At 51.4% G+C, this 18,975-nt stretch overlaps 3 protein-coding genes across 3 annotated transcripts; 2 read left to right on the forward strand and 1 right to left on the reverse strand.

The window, feature by feature from the left end:
- The first annotated feature begins 876 nt into the window (after nucleotides 1-876).
- Nucleotides 877-3,743, forward strand: LRRC52 (leucine rich repeat containing 52). The gene is made up of 2 exons (XM_009098466.3): nucleotides 877-1,495; nucleotides 3,481-3,743. The coding sequence occupies exons 1-2, from the start codon at nucleotides 877-879 to the stop codon at nucleotides 3,741-3,743; spliced, it is 882 nt and encodes a 293-aa protein (XP_009096714.3).
- Nucleotides 3,744-5,563: 1,820 nt separating this feature from the next.
- On the forward strand, nucleotides 5,564-10,713 carry MGST3 (microsomal glutathione S-transferase 3). Its single transcript, XM_009098436.4, has 6 exons — nucleotides 5,564-5,631; nucleotides 7,766-7,889; nucleotides 8,714-8,787; nucleotides 9,410-9,467; nucleotides 10,150-10,222; nucleotides 10,501-10,713. The coding sequence occupies exons 2-6, from the start codon at nucleotides 7,773-7,775 to the stop codon at nucleotides 10,614-10,616; spliced, it is 438 nt and encodes a 145-aa protein (XP_009096684.1). The 5' UTR covers nucleotides 5,564-5,631; nucleotides 7,766-7,772; the 3' UTR covers nucleotides 10,617-10,713.
- Nucleotides 10,714-10,913: 200 nt separating this feature from the next.
- Nucleotides 10,914-18,890, reverse strand: ALDH9A1 (aldehyde dehydrogenase 9 family member A1). Its single transcript, XM_009098434.4, has 11 exons — nucleotides 18,682-18,890; nucleotides 17,940-18,085; nucleotides 16,702-16,831; nucleotides 16,267-16,401; nucleotides 15,598-15,794; nucleotides 14,687-14,827; nucleotides 13,961-14,149; nucleotides 12,966-13,053; nucleotides 12,488-12,629; nucleotides 11,888-12,000; nucleotides 10,914-11,784 (listed from the first exon to the last, which is right to left on the reverse strand). Exons 1-11 carry the CDS (start codon nucleotides 18,863-18,865, stop codon nucleotides 11,690-11,692), a joined length of 1,560 nt encoding a protein of 519 aa, XP_009096682.4. The 5' UTR covers nucleotides 18,866-18,890; the 3' UTR covers nucleotides 10,914-11,689.
- Between the last annotated feature and the right edge of the window lie 85 nt (nucleotides 18,891-18,975).

The following is an 18,975-nucleotide window of genomic DNA, read 5'->3' on the forward strand; positions in this document are numbered from 1 at the left end:
TGAGTAGCTTTTTCTGGGCAAAATAAGCCCAAAAAAGACCCACGTTAACAGAGGATTAACCCTTAAAAGCAACAGCCTGTTGCACATTCATATACCTCATCCATGATACTTAAATCCCATTCAAACACAGGATTCTGTCTGGGCAGTGTCAGCTTCTTCCTCTGAATCCTGACGGCGTCTTCAAGGCTGAGTGAGGTGGGAAGAAGTTCATTTCTGATAATGGAGCAATAAATTCTCTTTCTCTGAAAGATTTAGGTGTCCTGTGGCTGCTATCTCGGTGTGAGTCCTTTCTTTAGAAAAAAAAAGTATCCTACATAGCATAGTTTCTATTTTAACATTTTGTTATACCCTAAAACTATATTTAACACACTACTTAAGAAAATGAATACAGCATCACTTTCTAACATAACACATATAATATTCATTTTAATATTTGTGAAAAGCCAATCATAAAATACCCATTTTTCACAACACCATTTCTGATAAAATTTGGGCTGTTCACACTCTCCCCACAAAGTTCCGATGCTCCCACACCACACACAGCTTCCTGTACCTCCACCCAGCTGGAAGCAGGTCAGCAAGGTCACAGCAGTGTCCCTGAAAACAGGCAGCTTCTGCAAGCCACTGACATCATGGGGTGTCACCTGTCACCAAGTGTGAGACAGAGACACTCCAGCCACCATTCCACACTTGCCCATGTAAAAGCCAGGCTCAGTTTCCAGCTGGGCACTCTGCCAAGGGCTCAGGTGAGCCACAAAGTGCTTCCCGACAGCCTTGCAGCTGGTCATCTCCTCAGCATGGCTGGGAGGGCAGTGCAGCTGCCATAGGGCTGCCTGCAGTCCATGAAGGGCTAAGCAGCCTGGAAGGTCTCAGGCCATGTCTCCTTCAAGTAGCCCATGGTCCCTGAGCCTCGTGTTTCTTCTGGGGGTGGCATCACAGGGGATCAGCTGCCCAAGCAGGTGTAGCTGTCAGTACCTGGAGGTGAACTGCACCGGGCAGCAGTTGCAGGAGTTCCCTGTGGACATCCCTCTGGACACCAGGCAGCTGATTCTGGCAGCAAACAACGTCTCGTACCTGCCAGCAGTGGAACTGAGCTTCCTGGCTGATTTGGTCTATCTGGACTGCAGAAAGAACCTCCTGGGGGATGACCTGGATTTCACTTTCATTGGTGTGGCCAGGCTTGTCTATCTGGACCTCAGCTTCAACAACCTCACACAGGTCACCTTCAGCACCTTCTCCCACCTCCTCAGCCTGGTGGTACTGAAGATCTCGGACAATCCCAACCTTGTGGCCATCGAGAAGGATGCTTTTGCCAACAACACCTGGCTGAGGCACCTGGATGTGAGCCGGACGGGCTTAACCTTCCTGGATACCAGTACCGTCCGGGACCTGCCCAACCTGAGGCTTCTGGGGCTCCGTGACAACCTGTGGCACTGCAACTGTTCCTTTTTGGACTTCATCACCTGGATGATGGAGAGCGATGTGCATTTTCCAGGTGAGGGCACAGATGTGTGTGGAACAGAGAGAGCCCTCTATTCTCCTTCCCAAAAGTTCAGTTCACAGGGCTGTGCCACTGCATGCCATTTTCTTCTGTCACACAAACCGGGGATGGGGCAGCTGGGTTACACACATGAAAAATCCCTCTTGTTCACATGCCCAGGGCAGCCAGGGAGGTGTAGTGTGCAGCTGGGACACTGCTGCTTCCCTGAAACACCTGGATCCAGCCTCAGGTGTCCCTGGGGGCACAGCACCCCATGGCTACAGCACCAAGAACGAGGAGCCCCACACAGCTCCAGGGAGATGTGCGCTGGGAAAATCTTTGCTCTGAATTTCCTGCCTTGTCTCCACCCCAAAGTTAGCTGTTGCCCTTCATATTGAGAGATTCTATAACTGGGCCTTGGGGAGGCCGAGGCAGGGCAATCACCAGTTCCCTTTCCCATAAAAACACTGATCCCAAGGGTGATGTTTTGCTTTGCAGCTGCAGCACATGGACTTAGCTTTTCAGACTGGAAAGAGACAGAGCACAGCTCACATGAACAAGAAAAGCTTTGGTTTCAGTAATGCAGGGCACAATGGTGAGAGAGAGCTGCAAGAGAGAAATTGGTTGAGAAAGTCTGTCCACTGAATAAGAAGGGCTACAAAAGAGCCCAAGGGAAAAATAGGGAAGGGCAGCTGGAAGCTGGTGTTAGGACAGAACTGAATTAAAGATGTCTCAGTGTCTTTATTAGGTGTAGTAAGCTCCTTATAGACAATAAAGGCTTTCTTTTTCCACATACATGCAATTATGGGACAGTGGAATAAAGTACAGCTCTCAGCAGTGAGATTGGAGATAACCCACTGAACCCTGCAACAGGAGAATAAAGCTCATTGCAGCTTGTTGGGGAGGGGAGGAGGGGGAAATGCAGCCTTAAACTGAGGGTTGTTCCAGGCCAAAGGGATACTGGGACAGAGCCCTGGACTCTGCTGCAAGTAGACCCCAGCCTGGCCTTTAGCAAGGCTCCTGACCTTCAGAAATGTTTGTGCCTCAGAGTTTTGAGCTCAGCCTGGGGGCTGACACAAAGCTGCCCAAGTTTGGATGGATTTGGGTGACAGAGAGATAAAAGCTCTTCAGTTTTACTCAGGACCAGTAGCAAGATCAGTATGAACAACTTCACTCAGCCATATACAAGACAGTGTAATGCAATAAAAATTCCCCTCCAGCACTCCCATTCCATCCCATGCATGGAGCAGTGCTCGCTTTCCCTCAGGCTCTTCCATCCTGTCCATCCAGCAGTGCCCAGCCTGTGCCCACCACAGTGACCATGTCTGTGGGGCTCAAAACCCGCAGACGATGGCTGGGGGTACACCCTGCACCACACTGATCCTTCACTAACTTGAAAGGGAGCAGGCAGCATCTGTTTTATCACTGCAGATATTGCAATATGACAGGGTATGGTTGTTATTTCAGTGGAACTGAATCATTGATGAGTTGCCTTTGCTTGCCTCACAGAGCAGGTAAGGCTGTGCATGACTGCAAACCCACCCTCCTTGTCAAACCCACAGCAGCCTCATTATTCCAGCATAATCTAGGCTGTATCACTTCAGAAGGTGTTTGAGATTTAAAAAAAACCAGCAAACACAGGTGCTCTTATGTGAAGATGAAAGTGCTCAATCAGCAGAGATGAGGAGGGCAGGGACAGCAGTTTGCCACAGTGGCATAATCCTGTGGGCAATATTATCCTATGGAGCCAACACTGCAAAAAATATTCTGGCAGCCTGGGAATTGTGGTTTGGCAAGGGTTTAGCACAGGTTTGGCATGAGTTTGGCTGTCAGATTTTACCCAAGCCATGGGGGAGAGGCGGGGAGGGCATGAAGTCTGCAGCTATTTTTCAGGCTTTTAGCAAGCACTCCCATAATTTTTCTAATTTTTCTACCAGGACTTCTATTCATTGAATTATGATACAGGCTAGAGAGTCCTGCTTCTGCTCATCTCTCTGCAGATGCTGACAACATCACCTGCTACACCCCAGCAGAGCTGCGTGCCCTGAGGATGCCAGCAGCAGAGGCACAGCTCCACTTCAGCTGCCTGACCCAGCTGCACAAGCAGGATTATGTCTTTCTGGGCCTCGTTGGCTTCTGCATATTCCTTGCTGGCACCATGGCAGCCTGGCTGGCCGGTGTCTGTGCTGTCATCTATGAGGCCCATACCTCAAAGGGAGAGGAAGAGGAGGAGGAAGAGGAGGAAGAAGACACAGCCACTTAGAATCAGCCCTTCTGAACTTCCATTGTGGAAACCAAAGGCAGGACCTTCCTGCCTGTTTTCCCATGTTGTCTCACCTTAGATTTTTTTTTTTTTTTTTTTTGGTAAGTGAAATAAAACTGCAAGAGAAGGAAGTATCTGTGCTCCAGTTTCACTTGCTGTTCTCCAGTTTCACTTCTGTTCTTTACCCAGTCTTCTGCCATTGGGACTCAGGATATTGGCAAAATATTCATTTTGGGCAAGTGTGAGAGGAGTGCACAGTGCCAGGCATTTCCACTTCCACCTTACCTTGGGACCACAGAACAGTAGGGACATAAGGACTGGCTTGAAAAGGTACTGAAATACAGCAAAGGTCCTGACACTGTGCTGTAGCCAAGGAGGTCACCAGGCCCTTCCTGGCCAAAAAAACGCAGCAGGGCTTACACAGATCAGCCTACACAGGGAGCCCCAGGGAATTACTGGATTGCTAGAGCCCCAAAGAATCTAAGAACTTCCTGCTTTGGAAAGGCAAAGGGATTAAAACCAGGACTTTTAGGAGTCCAGAATCCCACTGGTTCTTCCTTTCTTTCCCATTACACTGGTGACAGCAAAAGAACCCTCTGTGCTCCTGCAGTGCAGCCAGACTGCCTGTGCCTCCACTGGTGTATTAACATTTCTAGAACTGGAAAGTCCAGCTCTGCTTTTGTGTCACACAACCCTAAAACTGGAATGTTTTAGAAAGTAAAAATGTTGCTTACATGCTCTCGAAATATTCTTGGAAATGGTTTGTGTGTCCATACCAAAGTGTCAGAGTTACATCTACAGGGAGATATAAGATCCTTGTTACCACCAGCGCTGGGAATTGCCAAGGGAAGTATCTGCTTACACGACTGTGAAAAATGCCAATCACTTGTGTTTTGAAATTTTAGAAGTTTCATAGTAACAAAATGGTTATTAAAAAAAAGTAATATAATTAGATTAATAATAATTTAGACAATTTGGATTAGGACAATTTGAGACAATAGAAACAAAGAGTTAGGGACAGTCCAGGTACCTCTTTCTGAGCAGCATAAGTCCTAGAAATGACCCACGTTAACAGAGGATAAACCCTTAAAGCAACAGCCTGTTGCACATTCATACACCTCATCCATGGTGCATCAATCCCATTCAAACACAGGATTCTGTCTGGGCAGTGTCAGCTTCTTCCTCTGAATCCTGACGGCGTCTTCAGGGCTGTGTGAGGTGGGAAGAAGTTCATTTCTGTTAATGGAGCAATAAATTCTCTTTCTCTGAAAGATTCAGGTGTCCTGTGGCTGCTATCTCAGTGTGAGTCCTTTCTTTAAAAAAGTATCCTACATAGCATAGTTTCTATTTTAACATTTTGTTAAACCCTAAAACTGTATTTAACACACTACTTAAGAAAATGAATACAGCATAACTTTCTAACATTACACATAGAATCATTTTAATATTTGTGAAAAGCCAATCATAAAAAACGCATTTTTCACAATGACCCAGCACAGCAACCCCAGGTGTGAAACACACTGCGGGCTCTGGTGAGTCAACAGGGGAAACCAGGAGATTTCAGCAAGCACGGTGTGAATTACCAGACTCGGAACCATTGAACTGCAAACTGCGAATCAAAGGTGAGAGCTCTTAGCCATAACGGGTAAAATGGCAGAAAGGCTGTGGGGGAAAGGCTGAGGATAACGGGTAGAGCTGCTGAGGACACAGCAGGCCCTCAACCATCCTCACCCCCCTCTCCCCTCAGAGCTGGGGACAGATCGCGCCCGGCCGAGCGCCGGCCCCGCCCGCGGGCGGTGCTGTGAGGGGACGGCCCCGCCCCCGCCCCGGCTCCCCCCTCAGCCCCGCTCCGTCCCGCCGCGCCCCGGCCGCTCCGCGCCGCGTGAGGGTGAGTGCGGGCCGGGGGGCACGGGGGTGCGCCCGGGGTAGGCTTGTCCTCATGGAAAACGCGGTGGACATCTCCCAGCCGGGGGAGGCTGCGGGGGAAGGGGGCAGCAGGGCGAGCAGGCTCGGCAGGGCTCGGCCCGCTTTTGTCGCTCTGCTGGCTCGAAGGGCTGAGTTTACATCGGCTAATCCAGTCCGAATCCACGCGTGGGGCTGTGCGAGGAGCCTTAATGCGCTTTGCTGACTCACAGCAGCTGCAGTGTTGTGGGAGAGTTGGGAAGGACCCTTTTTCTCCCGCCGATCTGTGCCGTGTCATGCTCCAAAATCTCGTTTCTGTGGCTCCAGCCGGAGACGTCTCAGGGTGATAAGGTAGAAATTGAGTGTTGTGCACCGTGACAGCAAAGCCCTGGCGGCTGTGGGCAAAGGTTGCTGAAACGCTCCGGGCACCACAGTCCGGAAACGACCGTGGGAGTCCGGGTGACTTTGGAGTGCTTTATATGGCACTAAATTACGGGAGAAAAGGCTTGAGGTACGCTTTGATATCTGTAGTGTAAGAACAGCAGCTTTATGACACACCCGGTTTAATGCTCTGCCGTGCTCTTTGCTCCCAAGATAAGCCCCCAGATTATAACTTTGTGCTGGAAGATAAAATGCCTGATTCTCCAACCACCTTCTAGTTTAAATGGGCAAATGTGACAACTAACCTGCTCTACATGTTCTGTTTTCAGTGTGTCACCTGTCAGGTGCTAACCTCAATTACAGGTGCATGCAGCTGGCTTTTATTCATTACTTCGGGGTTTTAATATTCTTACTGATTATTGTTTACCTCACTTCCTGTGGACAGAGCCAGCTGCTGTCTTCACCTTGCTCCATCGATGATAATCCTTTTCAAAATGAGATACAAAACTCTGTGGTCCCCAAAGATCCCTTGTGAGGGGTGCAAGAGGAAGACTCTGCAGCAGTTCCCTGAGGTGGCCTGTTTTTCCTCACACACAGATTGTGCTGGTGGGTCAGTGCAGGGAAGCACCAAAACCTAACTACTTTCATCGTGGAGGTGCCATCTGGAAACAGGCACCAACTGGGGTTTGATTGGGAGAATTGTCTCAGTGCTGGAGGGAGGTCTCTGCTATCTTTTCTGGGCTGTGTCATGCAGCACCACCCCCCAGGATCACCCAGGCACCCAGTCTGAGATTTGGGGTTGTGCAGGATGGTTGTGGGGAAGGCCTTGTGCTCTGTATGGAGCAGGGCAGGCTTGTGGGGGCTGCTGAGCAGGAAAGAGTGAGAATGTGGAATGTAGGGCAGCGTGGCAGAGGCTGCAGGATGCACCTTCTGCCCCATGCTCCTGTCTCAGGCCTGCAGGAGGGAGCACAGAACCATTAAACAAAAGCCACCCAGGCCCTGGTGTCCCCTGGCTGCTGGTGCAGAGGTCTATAAATGCCAGTAGCTGTGTGTTGTTGGAGCTGTTTGTCAGTTTGTGACTCTGAGAGGCTTCCTGGGAGCTGCAGGGCTGAGCATCAATCATCTGGCCAGTGGCTCTTTACCCAAAAGTTGTTATCATTGCTGAGGTGCTGGGTTTTATTAGTATTTTATAAAAGGATGACCTTAGCAGTACAAATTAGTCATTTATGTAGCCCAGCTCCTTCCAGCTCAGGGGATTTCTGAGCTAGGTTCTGTTATAACTCCCAACTTAACTTTTACTCCCAGAACTCACCCAGTTTCCTGGTGAATTTATGAGAAGTGCCTGCATTCACAATGTCCCTTGGCAAGGAATTCTACAGGTGTGGTTCCCCGTGCATGAAGAAACATCTCCCTTAGGGAACAGGCTGGAAATAAACTGAGTTCATGTGGTGGCCCCTAGCTCTGGGGCTGGAAAGGCCCATGAGTTTCTGCCCAGGCTGCACTAAGGTTCTCTAGCCACCACTTCCCACCAATGCTTAGGTGATTTTAAGCCTTGCTTGACAGGAACTATGCAGAGAACTCTGGGTTTGTGCAGGTCCAGAAAGGTACAAAAGGTACAAATTCCTTGAGCCTGTCCCTGTGCTGGTAGCTCTCGGGGTCCAAGCTTAGCAAGTCTTCCATGCATGTATATCATGCGCTGCCACTTCCCCAGGCATTCACAGGCTCCCTTTCTCTGGCAGCACCACGATGGCTGTTCTCTCCAAGGAATATGGCTACGTCATTCTGACTGGGGCTGCCAGCTATGTCCTGGTCATGCATCTCGCCATGAATGTGGGCAAGGCCCGCAAGAAGTACCATGTGGAGGTGAGTGAGAGGGCATGGCAAGCTTGGAGCCAGGCTGCTGACACCCCTTGATCAGTTTGGGTTGACTTGCTGACATTTCCTGCCCCACCACACAGATGTAGAAGGGATGGAGCTGCCATGGCTCTCCAGAAAGCATAACACAGCTTGGGATTTGGGGCATAAGGTGCCTGGCACCAAGCTGAAAGCATGTGGGTTTGAGCTTGGCAGCACTGATGGGTGAGAAACTGCTCAGCCCTTTTTCCCTGCAAATAAGACTTGATGCAGCACTGGGGGAAAGGGGGTCATAGTGGCACTAAAGTGACAGGAGGGTTTCTTAAACTCAGGGGGAGCATGTGAGCCTTGTCACAAGTCTTGCAAGTGACCTTCCCTCAGCATCTGTTGGGTAGCCATTATGGCAGGCAGAGCTGTGGGCTGGGTGGGGACAGCTGTGAGTCAGGGCCATGGCATGCAGTGGCTGCTGTGCCACTTGGCTCCTTTGCTCTTTCACCACTTCACTCACAGAAGTACCAAGCAGGGGTGGGCACGAGGGCAGCTCCAGCTGCCTGTTGGGGTGATCCCATTCCTGCTGCATCAAGTCAGAATTGCAGCAAGTGTAGCCAGTGTAGAGGGCTGGATTTGAGGCCCGGGGAAGCCTCTGGAGCCAGGCGGCAGCTCCAGGAAGGCAGTGACATTGAACAGAGCTTTTGTGGGCCCCAGGGCAGGCACAGGCTCTAAGCCGCCATTGCAGGTTGGTCTTGCAAGCACCCAGACAGCCCTGGGCTCCTGGGGAGAGGAGCTGCAGGCCTCACTTGCTGATGCTTTGCTGCTGGTTTATTTTTTGGCAGTATCCAACCATGTACAGCACAGACCCTGAGAACGGGCACATGTTCAACTGCATCCAGCGTGCGCACCAGAACACGTGAGTGACCCCTTGGAACAGGGGCCTTGGAACACACGGGGCTGGGGGCAGGGCCCACAGCCCCAGAGGTGCTGCTGCCACTGCTTTGATCCAGGCTCAGCCCTGCAGAGCTTAGCAGGAAGGCTCTGCTGATTCCTTACCATGATTTAAACCATGGGATGGTGCTGTGAAGCCATCTCCTCTTCCCCAGTTCCCACCAGTTTGCTTTCATGGGTGGATCTTGTGATGTGAGGAATCTTGTTTCCAGAAGGTTCTGATTTGTTTTGCTGCCCAGGTCTCACTGGGGAGAGGCCCAAGTCCACCCAACTCCTGTGGACATGTTGCAACAGCACATCAGAGGGGTGCTGGGAAAGCACAACTCCTGGGGAATGTTTAGAGTGGCTTAGGGAACAAAGTGGAAAGAGTGGGTGGGTGTCCTGGGAGAGAGGCACAGGCTGGGAGGAAGCCCCTAAAACTGTGTGTGCTTAGATCCCTTCTTTCCTCAGCCACAGCACCGAGCACGGAGACTCGTGATGAGCCCAAAATGCCCTTGGCAGGGAATGTTTGCAGTTTCTGCCCTTCTGGAGTTTTGTATCTGTAAGCAACCTGGGCACAAACACAACCTCCTCACTTTTATTTTCAGATTGGAAGACTACCCTGCCTTCCTGTTCTTTTTAGGCACTAGTGGAATCTACCACCCGGTAAGTGATGCAGAACTCTGCTCTGGCTCCCTGACCTGGGCAAGGTGGGGGGCAGGAGGCCAAGACAGCCCCTTCAGTAGCCACATCACATTTAACTGCAGTGCCCCTTCTTAACATTTAGTTGTAGAAGGTTTTCTGCAGGAGAATCACAAGTAATAAACTCATTTCTGCTGTTTCAGCTATTAGAGCCCTTCCCCTAAAGGTGCCTTGTTAGACAAACAAAGCATTTGCAGGCTCCAGCCACTGATTGGGAAGAATCCCTTCAGCCCAGTTTCTCCAAGCCCTGCCAAAGGAAGACAAAAGCCTGGGTTATTTTTAACTGAAAGATGGAGACAGCTTGGGAGGAGACAGGTAGATGGGAGAGGCCAAATCCAGTGGCTCTCTTTGCCATCAAAAGACAAATCACATCTTTCCTGAAGACAGACTCCTTTTCAAGAGGGAGGGAAACAGCATAGGCACATTTGACTAATGGGAGCCACATTGGAGTGAGCTCTAGATGAAGAGTCAAGGTGGAAGTTTGGAACACCTGCTGGAGGCACTGGAGCAGGGCTTGGAGCAGCAGCTGCCTCCACCATCCTGCTCCTTGCTCTGGCTCACTAACTGGCTAGGGATGAAATGAGATTGATGCCTGGTTGCCTGCACAACTTTGCTCAAGGCTTTAATGCTTCTCCTTTCTCTGCAGCGAGTGGCCACAGGGCTTGGCATAACCTGGATCTTTGGGAGGCTCATCTATGCCTATGGCTACTACACAGGAGGTAGGACTGCACCCTGCAGCACACACTGTTGAGACTCAGGTCTCCTACAGTGACCTCAGGACTTTGCTCCCAGCCAGGTGTGGAGGATCTGCAGGCTGCCAACACTGCAGCACACTCCTCCTGCTCTTGGGAAGAGCTCTCATCCAGCAGGGATAACTACCCTAAAAGGCCTGAGCTGTTTTGCCCTGGGGATTTCCCTTTAGTTCCTGCTCCCTCTTCAATTTCCAGGCTGGGCTACTCTTTCAGTGAACTGACAAATTCTGATTTTTCTTTTCCAGAGCCCAAAAACCGAAGGAGAGGGGCCTTTGGTTGCGTGGCACTCCTTGGGCTGGTGGGCACAGGCGTCTATTCAGCCTACCAGCAGCTGGGCTGCCAGCTCATCTGCAGAACCTAAAGGGACTTTTCATCTGTTTTCTTTTAGAACACTTGGCTTCCTGTATTTTTTTCCTTTTCTTTCTCAATAAAAGGAAGTTGTCCATTCTGTATTTTCATTCTAAAGTTACAGAGAGGTTTCTTAAGCTCTGCAGAATGCTAGAAGTACTCTGGTTTTGTAGGAATACAGAATCTATCTGTCAGGCAGAGCTGTTCCTTCTAGCTTTTATGATTTTAGTGATCAAAAAGCCACCATGCAGCTCATTTAAGCCATACAGCAACAGCCCCATTTCTGGACACCTCAATGTCACACTGAGAATCTGTTCCAGAGTAAATATTTATTTGATTACTAAAAAAAGACATAAGAAAACAATTGAAGTTGTTGCTTCATCATGTGTATAAGGAACAGTAAGTTTACAGAAAGGAAGGGAGATAGCTTTCACTATTCTGTGTTGGAGCTCACCACCCCTCTTGTGTGGAGGTCATGCTCAGGGCCATGCCTGGCCCAGGCTGCATCAGCCAACCCTCCCCACAATGGTTTGTCCCACTTGTAAGTAAGGTACAGATAGAAAAAACCAAAACTTGAGGTTAGCAAGGGTCTAGAGGGAATAAGCAATGATGCACTTAAGGCATTTATGTGGTTACAGAACAGACAGGGTCAGGATAGTTACAGGATATAATTGTGTCCAAGAGCTTGTACCTGCCTTGAGAAGGGTCCTACCTTTTAAGAAGCCAGAACTGAAGCTGATGGAGGGTGGAAGGCAATGGGAATCAAGGCACACAGCCTGGAAAGCCTGGGCCTAGCCTTGGTCACTGACGAGGCTCTGGTCACACCCCTGTGGCTGCAGGAGCTGCTGCCAAAAGCCAGATTGGTGCCTCCTGCTCTGAGCTTCCCATTGTCCACCGGCAGGTCAGAGCTGAGCCCTGTGTGTCCAACCCCCCTGGCAGGAGCAGGGGGGGGCTAAACGGTGCTCCAGCCCTGCTTTCCCCCAGGCACTGACAACTGTAGGGTACTTTACTGCTGTGTACATGATCCACATCTCTGGCTGGCAGCAAAGAGCTGCCTGAGGCTCCCCTGAGCAGGCCCCAGAGGCACTAAAACACAGACTCCACGTCCCCCATCTCCACACAGACCGTCTTCAGCTGCGAGTAGTACTCGATGGCTGCCCGGCCGTTCTCCCTGCCAAATCCTGCAGGGAAGAGCTGCAGTGAGGACACAGCTCCAGGCAGTGCCAGTGGCCACTCACAGCCCCTGGAGCTGGCATGTACCAGGGGAGGTCACACAGAGCTCACCTGAGAACTTGTATCCCCCAAAAGGCAGCTCCACTGGGCTGATGTTGTAGTTGTTGATGAAGCACATCCCAGCCTTGAGAGCAGCCACTACCCTGTGAGCCTTCTGGATATCCCTGCAGGAAAAGGGCAATTCAGCTGGACCCCCTCCTTCCCTGCCAGGCAACACCCACTGGACAAAGGCCAGCAGGCCACGCTGCTTTATGGAGTCCAACCTGCCCTACTCTGCCTTTGCCTGCTCAAAGGAGGCAGCACCAATTCCCAAGGATGCTCCAAGCTGCATTTGATTCCAGAGGGCAGGACAAGGACACCAGCAATACAAAGTGGGGCAAGTAGCCAACAGCAGCACAGCAGGCTTCTGATGCATCCTGGAGGGGCAGGAAGGCAGGCAGCAGGCCAAGCCAGGCTGGGAGGAACCCAAGGGACAGCTGGGCCCACCCAACACTTGGGGAAAAAATGGGAGATTGTGCAGTCATTTACAGATTTCCCTTGCTTCAGCTTTTCTGGAAGAGGATACCCATGCCCAGGCACTGCAAGAGGAGCAGCAAATCACTGCAGTATTTCCTCTCCCCAAAATGATTCCACAACACAGCCCAGTCATACCTGGTGAAGACACCACCTGCCAGGCCAAACTTAGTGGCATTGGCTCTCTCCAGAACCTCCTCCTCTGTGTCAAAGGGCAGGATGGCCATGACAGGCCCAAAGATCTCTTCCTTCACACACGTCATGTCATCCTTGCAGTTCCCTGGAAGCGTGGCAGAGCACAAGTGCTTCAGGAGGAAGAGCAGCAGCACAGCCTGTGCACTCAGCAACCCACACAGCCTTGGAGACAGCACCCAGCATGGCAGAGCAGCCAGGCACACCCTGCACCTCAAAAGCACCAACAGCACCATTCCTGTCAGGCTCTCCAACAGCCCAGATTTCCCTGGATGCAGTTCTTGGAAGCCTCAGCTCTCTCTAGGACCCCCATCCTGGTGTCCATCCATGCTGGGGACATCACAGAGCCAGGTTACAAAGCAGAACTCACTGCTCAGGAGAAATCCCACATCATCCATGGTGCCATGGCTGAGATGGATCCTACCTAACACACAGGGCCGCATGTAGTAGCCATTCTTCAGCTTCGGGTCATCTGGCACATACAGGTCCCCACCACACAGCACCTCTGCCCCCTGGAAAAGAGCCAAGAGAGGAAGGGATGCAGGCACATCCAGGAGCATCCTGCTCAGCTCTGGCTGGCCCTTGGCCTATCCCAGCAGGCTCTGCTCAAACATTTGTCCCCATCTTTCTTAGAAGTCCCTGTTATGTGCTGAAATCCTGCAATCAGGTGTCCCCAGAGCTTTCTCCCCTCCAGGCTAAACCACCCCAACTCTCAGCCTTTCCTCATGTGTTTTTCCTGTGCTGAGGATTCCAGAGCTTGAAGTGGTGTCTCTCCAGAGCAGGTCAGAGGGGCAGAGCTCCCCCTCATCTGGTGCCCACACTGCTTTGGATGCAGCCTGGGGGTTTCTGGGTGCCAGCACATGTGGTTGGGCCATGCCCAGCCTCTCACCCACCAGCACTCCCAAGTCCTTCCTCACAGGGCTGCTCCATCTGCTCATCCCCCAGCCTGGAGCGATAAGCAAGGGTTTCTCTGACCCTGTACTGGGCTCAGATCACCTCCCTGTCCTCCATGTGCCTTAACACAACTTCCAGGAGGATCTGTTCCATGATCTCTTCACAGTCACAGCAGTGAGGCTGATGGGTCTGTAATTTCCAGGCTCTTGTCCACCCTTTTAGAAAATGGGTGTTGTTCCTTTTCCAGTCACTTGGGACTTCACCTGACTGCCATGACTTCTCAAGTATCATGGAAAATGGCTCAGCAACTACATCAGCCAATTCTCTGAGGACCCTGGGGTGCATTCCATCAGATCCCACAGATTTCTGTATCTAGTGGTCCAACACGCCCACTGAGTAAACCAAAAAGAACCAAAAAAAAACCAGCTTAACTGGGAAGGCACAGTGCAGGAGGGCAGCTGGCAGTGTGTTTGTCCAACAGGAGAGACATTTCAGGGCAAGCACAAGGCAGCATCACAATCTCACCTGCTCCTTTGCCTGCTTGATGAAGCCCTGCACACGATTCAGGTGGGGCCGGTTGATGAGGGCTCCCATCCGTGTGTCCTCCAGAAGAGGGTCTCCAATTTTGATTTTCTGGGTGCGTTTCACCACCTCCTTTGTGAAGGTATCCAGGATCTTCCTCTCCACAAACACCCTGGTGCCGTTGCAGCACACCTGGGACACAGGAGAGGCAGCTCAGAATAGGAAACCCAGCACTCCACAGTTTTTCCCTGTTTAGGTCCTGCTCCAGAGGCTCTTGGAAAAGCCCCTCCATGCTGTTGCAACAGCTAACTTGTCCCTGGGGACAAGGAACACCAGGAGATAACCCTGGGGCTCTGACTGCACTGAACAGTCCTTGCTGGACACCGTGGTTCTGATGCCACCAGGTGGCAAGAACACATCAGGTCACCAGCAGCAGAGACCTTGAGCTGACTCCTGAATTCCCAGAAATGACCCTGCAGAGCAAATTTGCCCACAGGATTACACAAAACCTGCAGCACAGGTGGATATCCTGAACTGGACAGCACATTGGCTAAGTGTGTCCTGTGGCTAAGGCACACTGTGCTGGGACACTGCTCAGGCTCCTGCAAGGGCATCCCTTCTGACACTGCACAGAGAAAGGTGTGGCAGGAAGGGAGCCCCAGGGCAGCCCTCACTTACAGGAGGTCACAGGCTGGCCCCACTGCCCCAGCCTGCCCCACAGACACACACCTCGCCCTGAGTCAGGAAGTTGGCCATGAGGGCTCCCTTCACAGCATTCTCCAGGTCAGCATCTGAGAAGATGATAAGGGGGGATTTGCCCCCCAGCTCCAGGGTGACTGGCTTTATCCCTTTAGCTGCCATCTCCATGATCTGAGGGGAACAAGGACACAAGAGATAAAGTGATCCACTGGCCAAGGGGAGGCTGGTGGGGAGACACAAAGGACCATTCACCAACAAGAGAAGCAGCACAAAGGGCAAGCTGGGCTCCCTAGATGTGGTGAGTTCAGACTGAGAATAGCCACAGAGGGTTTGGGGGTTGTTTTTTTAAAGATAAAGCCAACAAAACCTGGAGAGGCATTTGCAGGAAGTCTCATGCTCAGTGTAAGCTGCAGGCAGCTGTAGCTGCCATCTGTCACTGCAACCCACAGGTACACACGTGTAGGGGCACGTTCATGGGACATTTCCCCTCCCTTCAACTCAAAATTTATTCCCAAAAGTCTTTCTTTCATTTTGGAATAATAAACTGAGGGTGAGAAACTCACAGAAACTATTCCTTTGCTTAAAAACAGTAGGCTGCATGCAGCTTTAGTGCTTTATAGCAGCCAGAACCACATTTTTCTAGTGCTGCTGTTTCATGTCCTCTCCTCCCAACATCAACATCCACCTGAGCCGCTCAGAGACTTCACTGCAGCCAGAGGCCAAGCAAGTGAAGCTGACCAAGGGCTTTTTTTCCCAAGCTCATGCCCAGCAGGTTAAATGGATCCCCAGCATGACCCTGCACCTGCTGCAAGCTCCTTGCCCAGGCCCAAAAATGCTGACCCACACCCTGCCTCGACAAGCCCCGTGCAGAAAAGCTCAAGGAGGTTATCATCTACAGACTGATTGTAGTTGATACAACCCTTGTCTCAAGGTGTCTTTACCTTCATGCCAGTTGGCACACTGCCAGTGAAAGAGATTTTGGCCACATCTGGGTGCTGGCAGAGGAGCTGGCCCGTGGCAGCCCCACCCTGCACCACGTTGAAGAGCCCCTTGGGCACTCCAGCCTCTGTGAAGATCTCTGCCAACCTCACCACAGAAATAGGGGTGAAGGGTGAAGGCTTGAAGACCATTGCATTGCCTAAGGGAACCCAGACACAGGCAAGGTGGGGTTAACACCCAAACTGCTTCAGGGAAGAAACAAAAACAATCCCCACCCCACAGTGAGTGTGTCTCACCAGAGACCAGAAGTTTCCCCCCAAGAGAGAAGGAAGCACTTTCAGCTGATCACTGCAACTAAGGGTGCCCCTGCTGCTGGGGAGAGCCTGGGGGAGATGAGGCTGCTGGTTTTGCCCTGCAGACATTTCCAGAGACCTTCCCCATCTGGTACAAAGCCAAGCAATTGCGTTTTTCTGGATGCACTCCTAACCTCTCAACATCTCACATGCTCCTCCTTCCATTTCCCTTCCCTTTCTGCCAGAGGAACAGCCTAAACATTCTGCTAATCCTTCAACACTTTAAGGTAATCATAGACTTCATCCCAGAGATCACTCTGCCTCACAGGATCACTTGGCTTTGAAGAGACACTGGAGTGGGCAGAAAGGCTCCATTACCACAAGCCAAGGCCGGGCCAGACTTCCAGCAGGCAATCTGGAAAGGGTAATTCCAGGCTCCAATGCCAACACACACCCCAAGCGGTTCTCTCCGAGTGTACCCAAAGGATCCCCCAGGAAGCTGGATGTGTTCACCTGGAAAGAAACAGCCAGGAGGTAAAAAAGAGCAAAGTCCCTTCTTGTTTGATCAGAGCTCCCAGGGGTCAGGTCTGACTTTGCCTGGGAGCAGAGACACAGTTTTACCCCAGCTCACAGAAAGTGTGTGAGTGCCCACAGAGCATGGCAGCATTGGGCAGAGACCTCTCAGAACCCTTCCAAGGTCTTCAGGAATGGTTCATCTCTCAGAGAAATCAGCAGCAAGGATGGCTTTGTGCCATTGGAGTCACCAGGGAAGGTGGGACAGAGAGCAAAGAGCAAACTCCAGTAACTCCTCACCCGCCAGAGATCCTGCCAGCCCTGCGTAATACTCCAGGCACTGCCAGGATATGTCGATGTCCACTCTGGCCTCAAAGATGGATTTCCCATTGTTGATGGTCTCCATGGTGGCAATTTCCTCCCTCTGCTCCTGTAAGTGGCACAGGACAGAGACAACACATTAAAGAAGCCTGGACCAGAACCCCAGAAGGAGACAGCTGCTCCACAAGCACACAAATCCCAAACAAGATCCTGCCATGAGAAACGGTCATCCCCGAAAGAGACATTCCCCACTGCTGTTTATCCATGTCCCCATGGTGACAGAGTGCAGGGCAATGTCAAAGGGAAAGCTGCTGGGGTTCACTGCTGGTCCAGTCTTGTTTAACATCCCTGTTTATCTAAAAGATGAACAAACACAAACTTAGAAGCCGGCTGGAAAACAACGATCAGAATTCGCAGAACTGAACTGGGAAGAGCAAACAGCAAGATCAGGATGGAACCAGAGGCCAGTGAAGAGGGACAAAGCAATGCAGCTGGGAAGCATCCTTTAACAATCCACCTCCCAGGCAGAAATATCACCCTGCTCTGCAAGTCTGGGAAAAGAAAAAGTTTGGCATAAAGGAAAGTTTTCTCATGACTCATACACACTGGGGAAAGTCTGGGTTCTTATAGATGTGTAAGAACTTGATGGAGATTAACTTGATGGAAATTAACTCTGATGCCCAAGGACCTGTTATTAGAAAGGAGTCTCTGTTAAACCTCACTTATATGCATCCTCCCCATGTGTATTATCTGACAGATAAAAACCAGTACTCCTACTTTCTCTTATTGCCAGGACACATTCCAGTCATGTAACAACAGCCTCTGACAAGCCAAAAGTTCAGCCATGCCAGTTATGCAATTTTAGCTTTGAAACTGTGTGCAGTGAAATTTAATCTCTGGAGCTGTTAAAAGAATCACAAACCCTGCAAGATGCCAAATGGGTCACTTCAGTTTTATGTCTTCTAACAAAATTCAGCTGAGAAAGCACACACTGGCCTTGAATCCAGTGATAAGGCTGAAGCTGCAGGCACGGATGCTGACTCCAGTGATAAGAGCAAAGCCCTGCTTAAGGCAGCCGCCTTTCTCTTCTGGCCAAAGGTGGGTTTTAACTCCTGAGCAACTCCTGGAGCTCTGCAAGTCCTGCTGAAGCCTCCAAGAGCCACAATAACCCACAAGGTAGCTCAGAGACAGAACCACCCCTCTCCCCCCCAACCTACCCGAATAATTCTGGCAGCCTCCAGCATCACTCGGCACCGCTCCATGCCTGACATCTGACTCCATATTTTAAAGGCAGCTTTTGCACTCTGCACAGCCAGATCAACTTCCTTCTCCCCAGAGCAGGGCAGCTTGCACAGCACACGACCTAGGCACGTTTTGAACAAGGAATAAATGAGATGGAAATCTCAGAAAAGGGGCCCAGAACGTGGTTTACTTACACCAGACCCCACATACTTCAGTCAAGCCACTTACAGCAGGCACAGAATTTCCCACTGGAACCCACTGATTTGTAATCAGCCAGAGAAGAGGTGCTGCGATTCAGCTGGTTCCAATTAAACGAGCTGACATTGCCCACAGTCGTGTTCTGGTTACTAATTACCTCCAGTCGCCACAAAATTCCTGGGTTTTCCAGCTGACTTTGTTATACTTCTACTACCCTGTTCAGGACTCTCGTTACACATTCCCCAGGAGGGTTAAACACTTAGAAACGATTCTGCTGAACGCCACACAACGATAACTACAACTACATAATTATAGAGATATTTAAATCGGGGGGAGGTTGCCAAAATCAGGCAGTGACAGAGCGAGAGCTGATTTCTGCACGAAGAACGATGATGGCCAAACACTGGAGGCAGAGCTCAGCCAGTCCGGCAGGGCGGCTGAGGGGCGAGCTGGGGAAAGCCGAGGGCACCGGGCCCTGCAGGCACACAGCTCTCCCAGCCCCCGGAGCTTCCCCGGTACCTGTGGCCGGCTCGAACACCTCCTCCAGCTGCCCGCCATCGGCCGGCTGGACGCGGGCGCCGGCGCGGTAGTTGAGGGGCTGCTGCACGGTGAGGGTGCCGGTGGCGGAGCTCATGGTGGCGAGGCCGGGAGCGAGCGAGCGCAGCCGGAGGAGGAGGCTCGGCAGCCGGGTCTGTGCCAACATCGGCGGATCCCGTGAGGCGCCGCGGCCGGAGGCGCCGCCTCTCCCTCCGACGCATTTTCACCGTCAGGGCCCGCCCCGCCCGGGGCGTGCCGCCCGCCGGGCCCGCTCCC

The sequence above is a fragment of the Serinus canaria genome, chromosome 8 (genome assembly GCF_022539315.1).
Source record: "Serinus canaria isolate serCan28SL12 chromosome 8, serCan2020, whole genome shotgun sequence".
Classification (NCBI taxonomy): domain Eukaryota; kingdom Metazoa; phylum Chordata; class Aves; order Passeriformes; family Fringillidae; genus Serinus; species Serinus canaria.

Excerpts from the sequence above, each read along its gene's own strand:
- LRRC52 (XM_009098466.3), top strand. The coding sequence starts at position 877 with ATGTCTCCTTCAAGTAGCCCATGGTCCCTGAGCCTCGTGTTTCTTCTG. Across the intron at positions 1,496-3,480 it reads GAGCGATGTGCATTTTCCAG|ATGCTGACAACATCACCTGC; the intron begins GTGAGGGCACAG and ends ATCTCTCTGCAG.
- MGST3 (XM_009098436.4), top strand. The coding sequence starts at position 7,773 with ATGGCTGTTCTCTCCAAGGAATATGGCTACGTCATTCTGACTGGGGCT. Across the intron at positions 7,890-8,713 it reads GCAAGAAGTACCATGTGGAG|TATCCAACCATGTACAGCAC; the intron begins GTGAGTGAGAGG and ends ATTTTTTGGCAG. Across the intron at positions 8,788-9,409 it reads CAGCGTGCGCACCAGAACAC|ATTGGAAGACTACCCTGCCT; the intron begins GTGAGTGACCCC and ends TTTTATTTTCAG.
- ALDH9A1 (XM_009098434.4), bottom strand. The coding sequence starts at position 18,865 with ATGTTGGCACAGACCCGGCTGCCGAGCCTCCTCCTCCGGCTGCGCTCG. Across the intron at positions 13,054-13,960 it reads TCAAGCAGGCAAAGGAGCAG|GGGGCAGAGGTGCTGTGTGG; the intron begins GTGAGATTGTGA and ends GCTCTTTTCCAG. Across the intron at positions 12,630-12,965 it reads CATGCGGCCCTGTGTGTTAG|GGAACTGCAAGGATGACATG; the intron begins GTAGGATCCATC and ends CCACGCTTCCAG.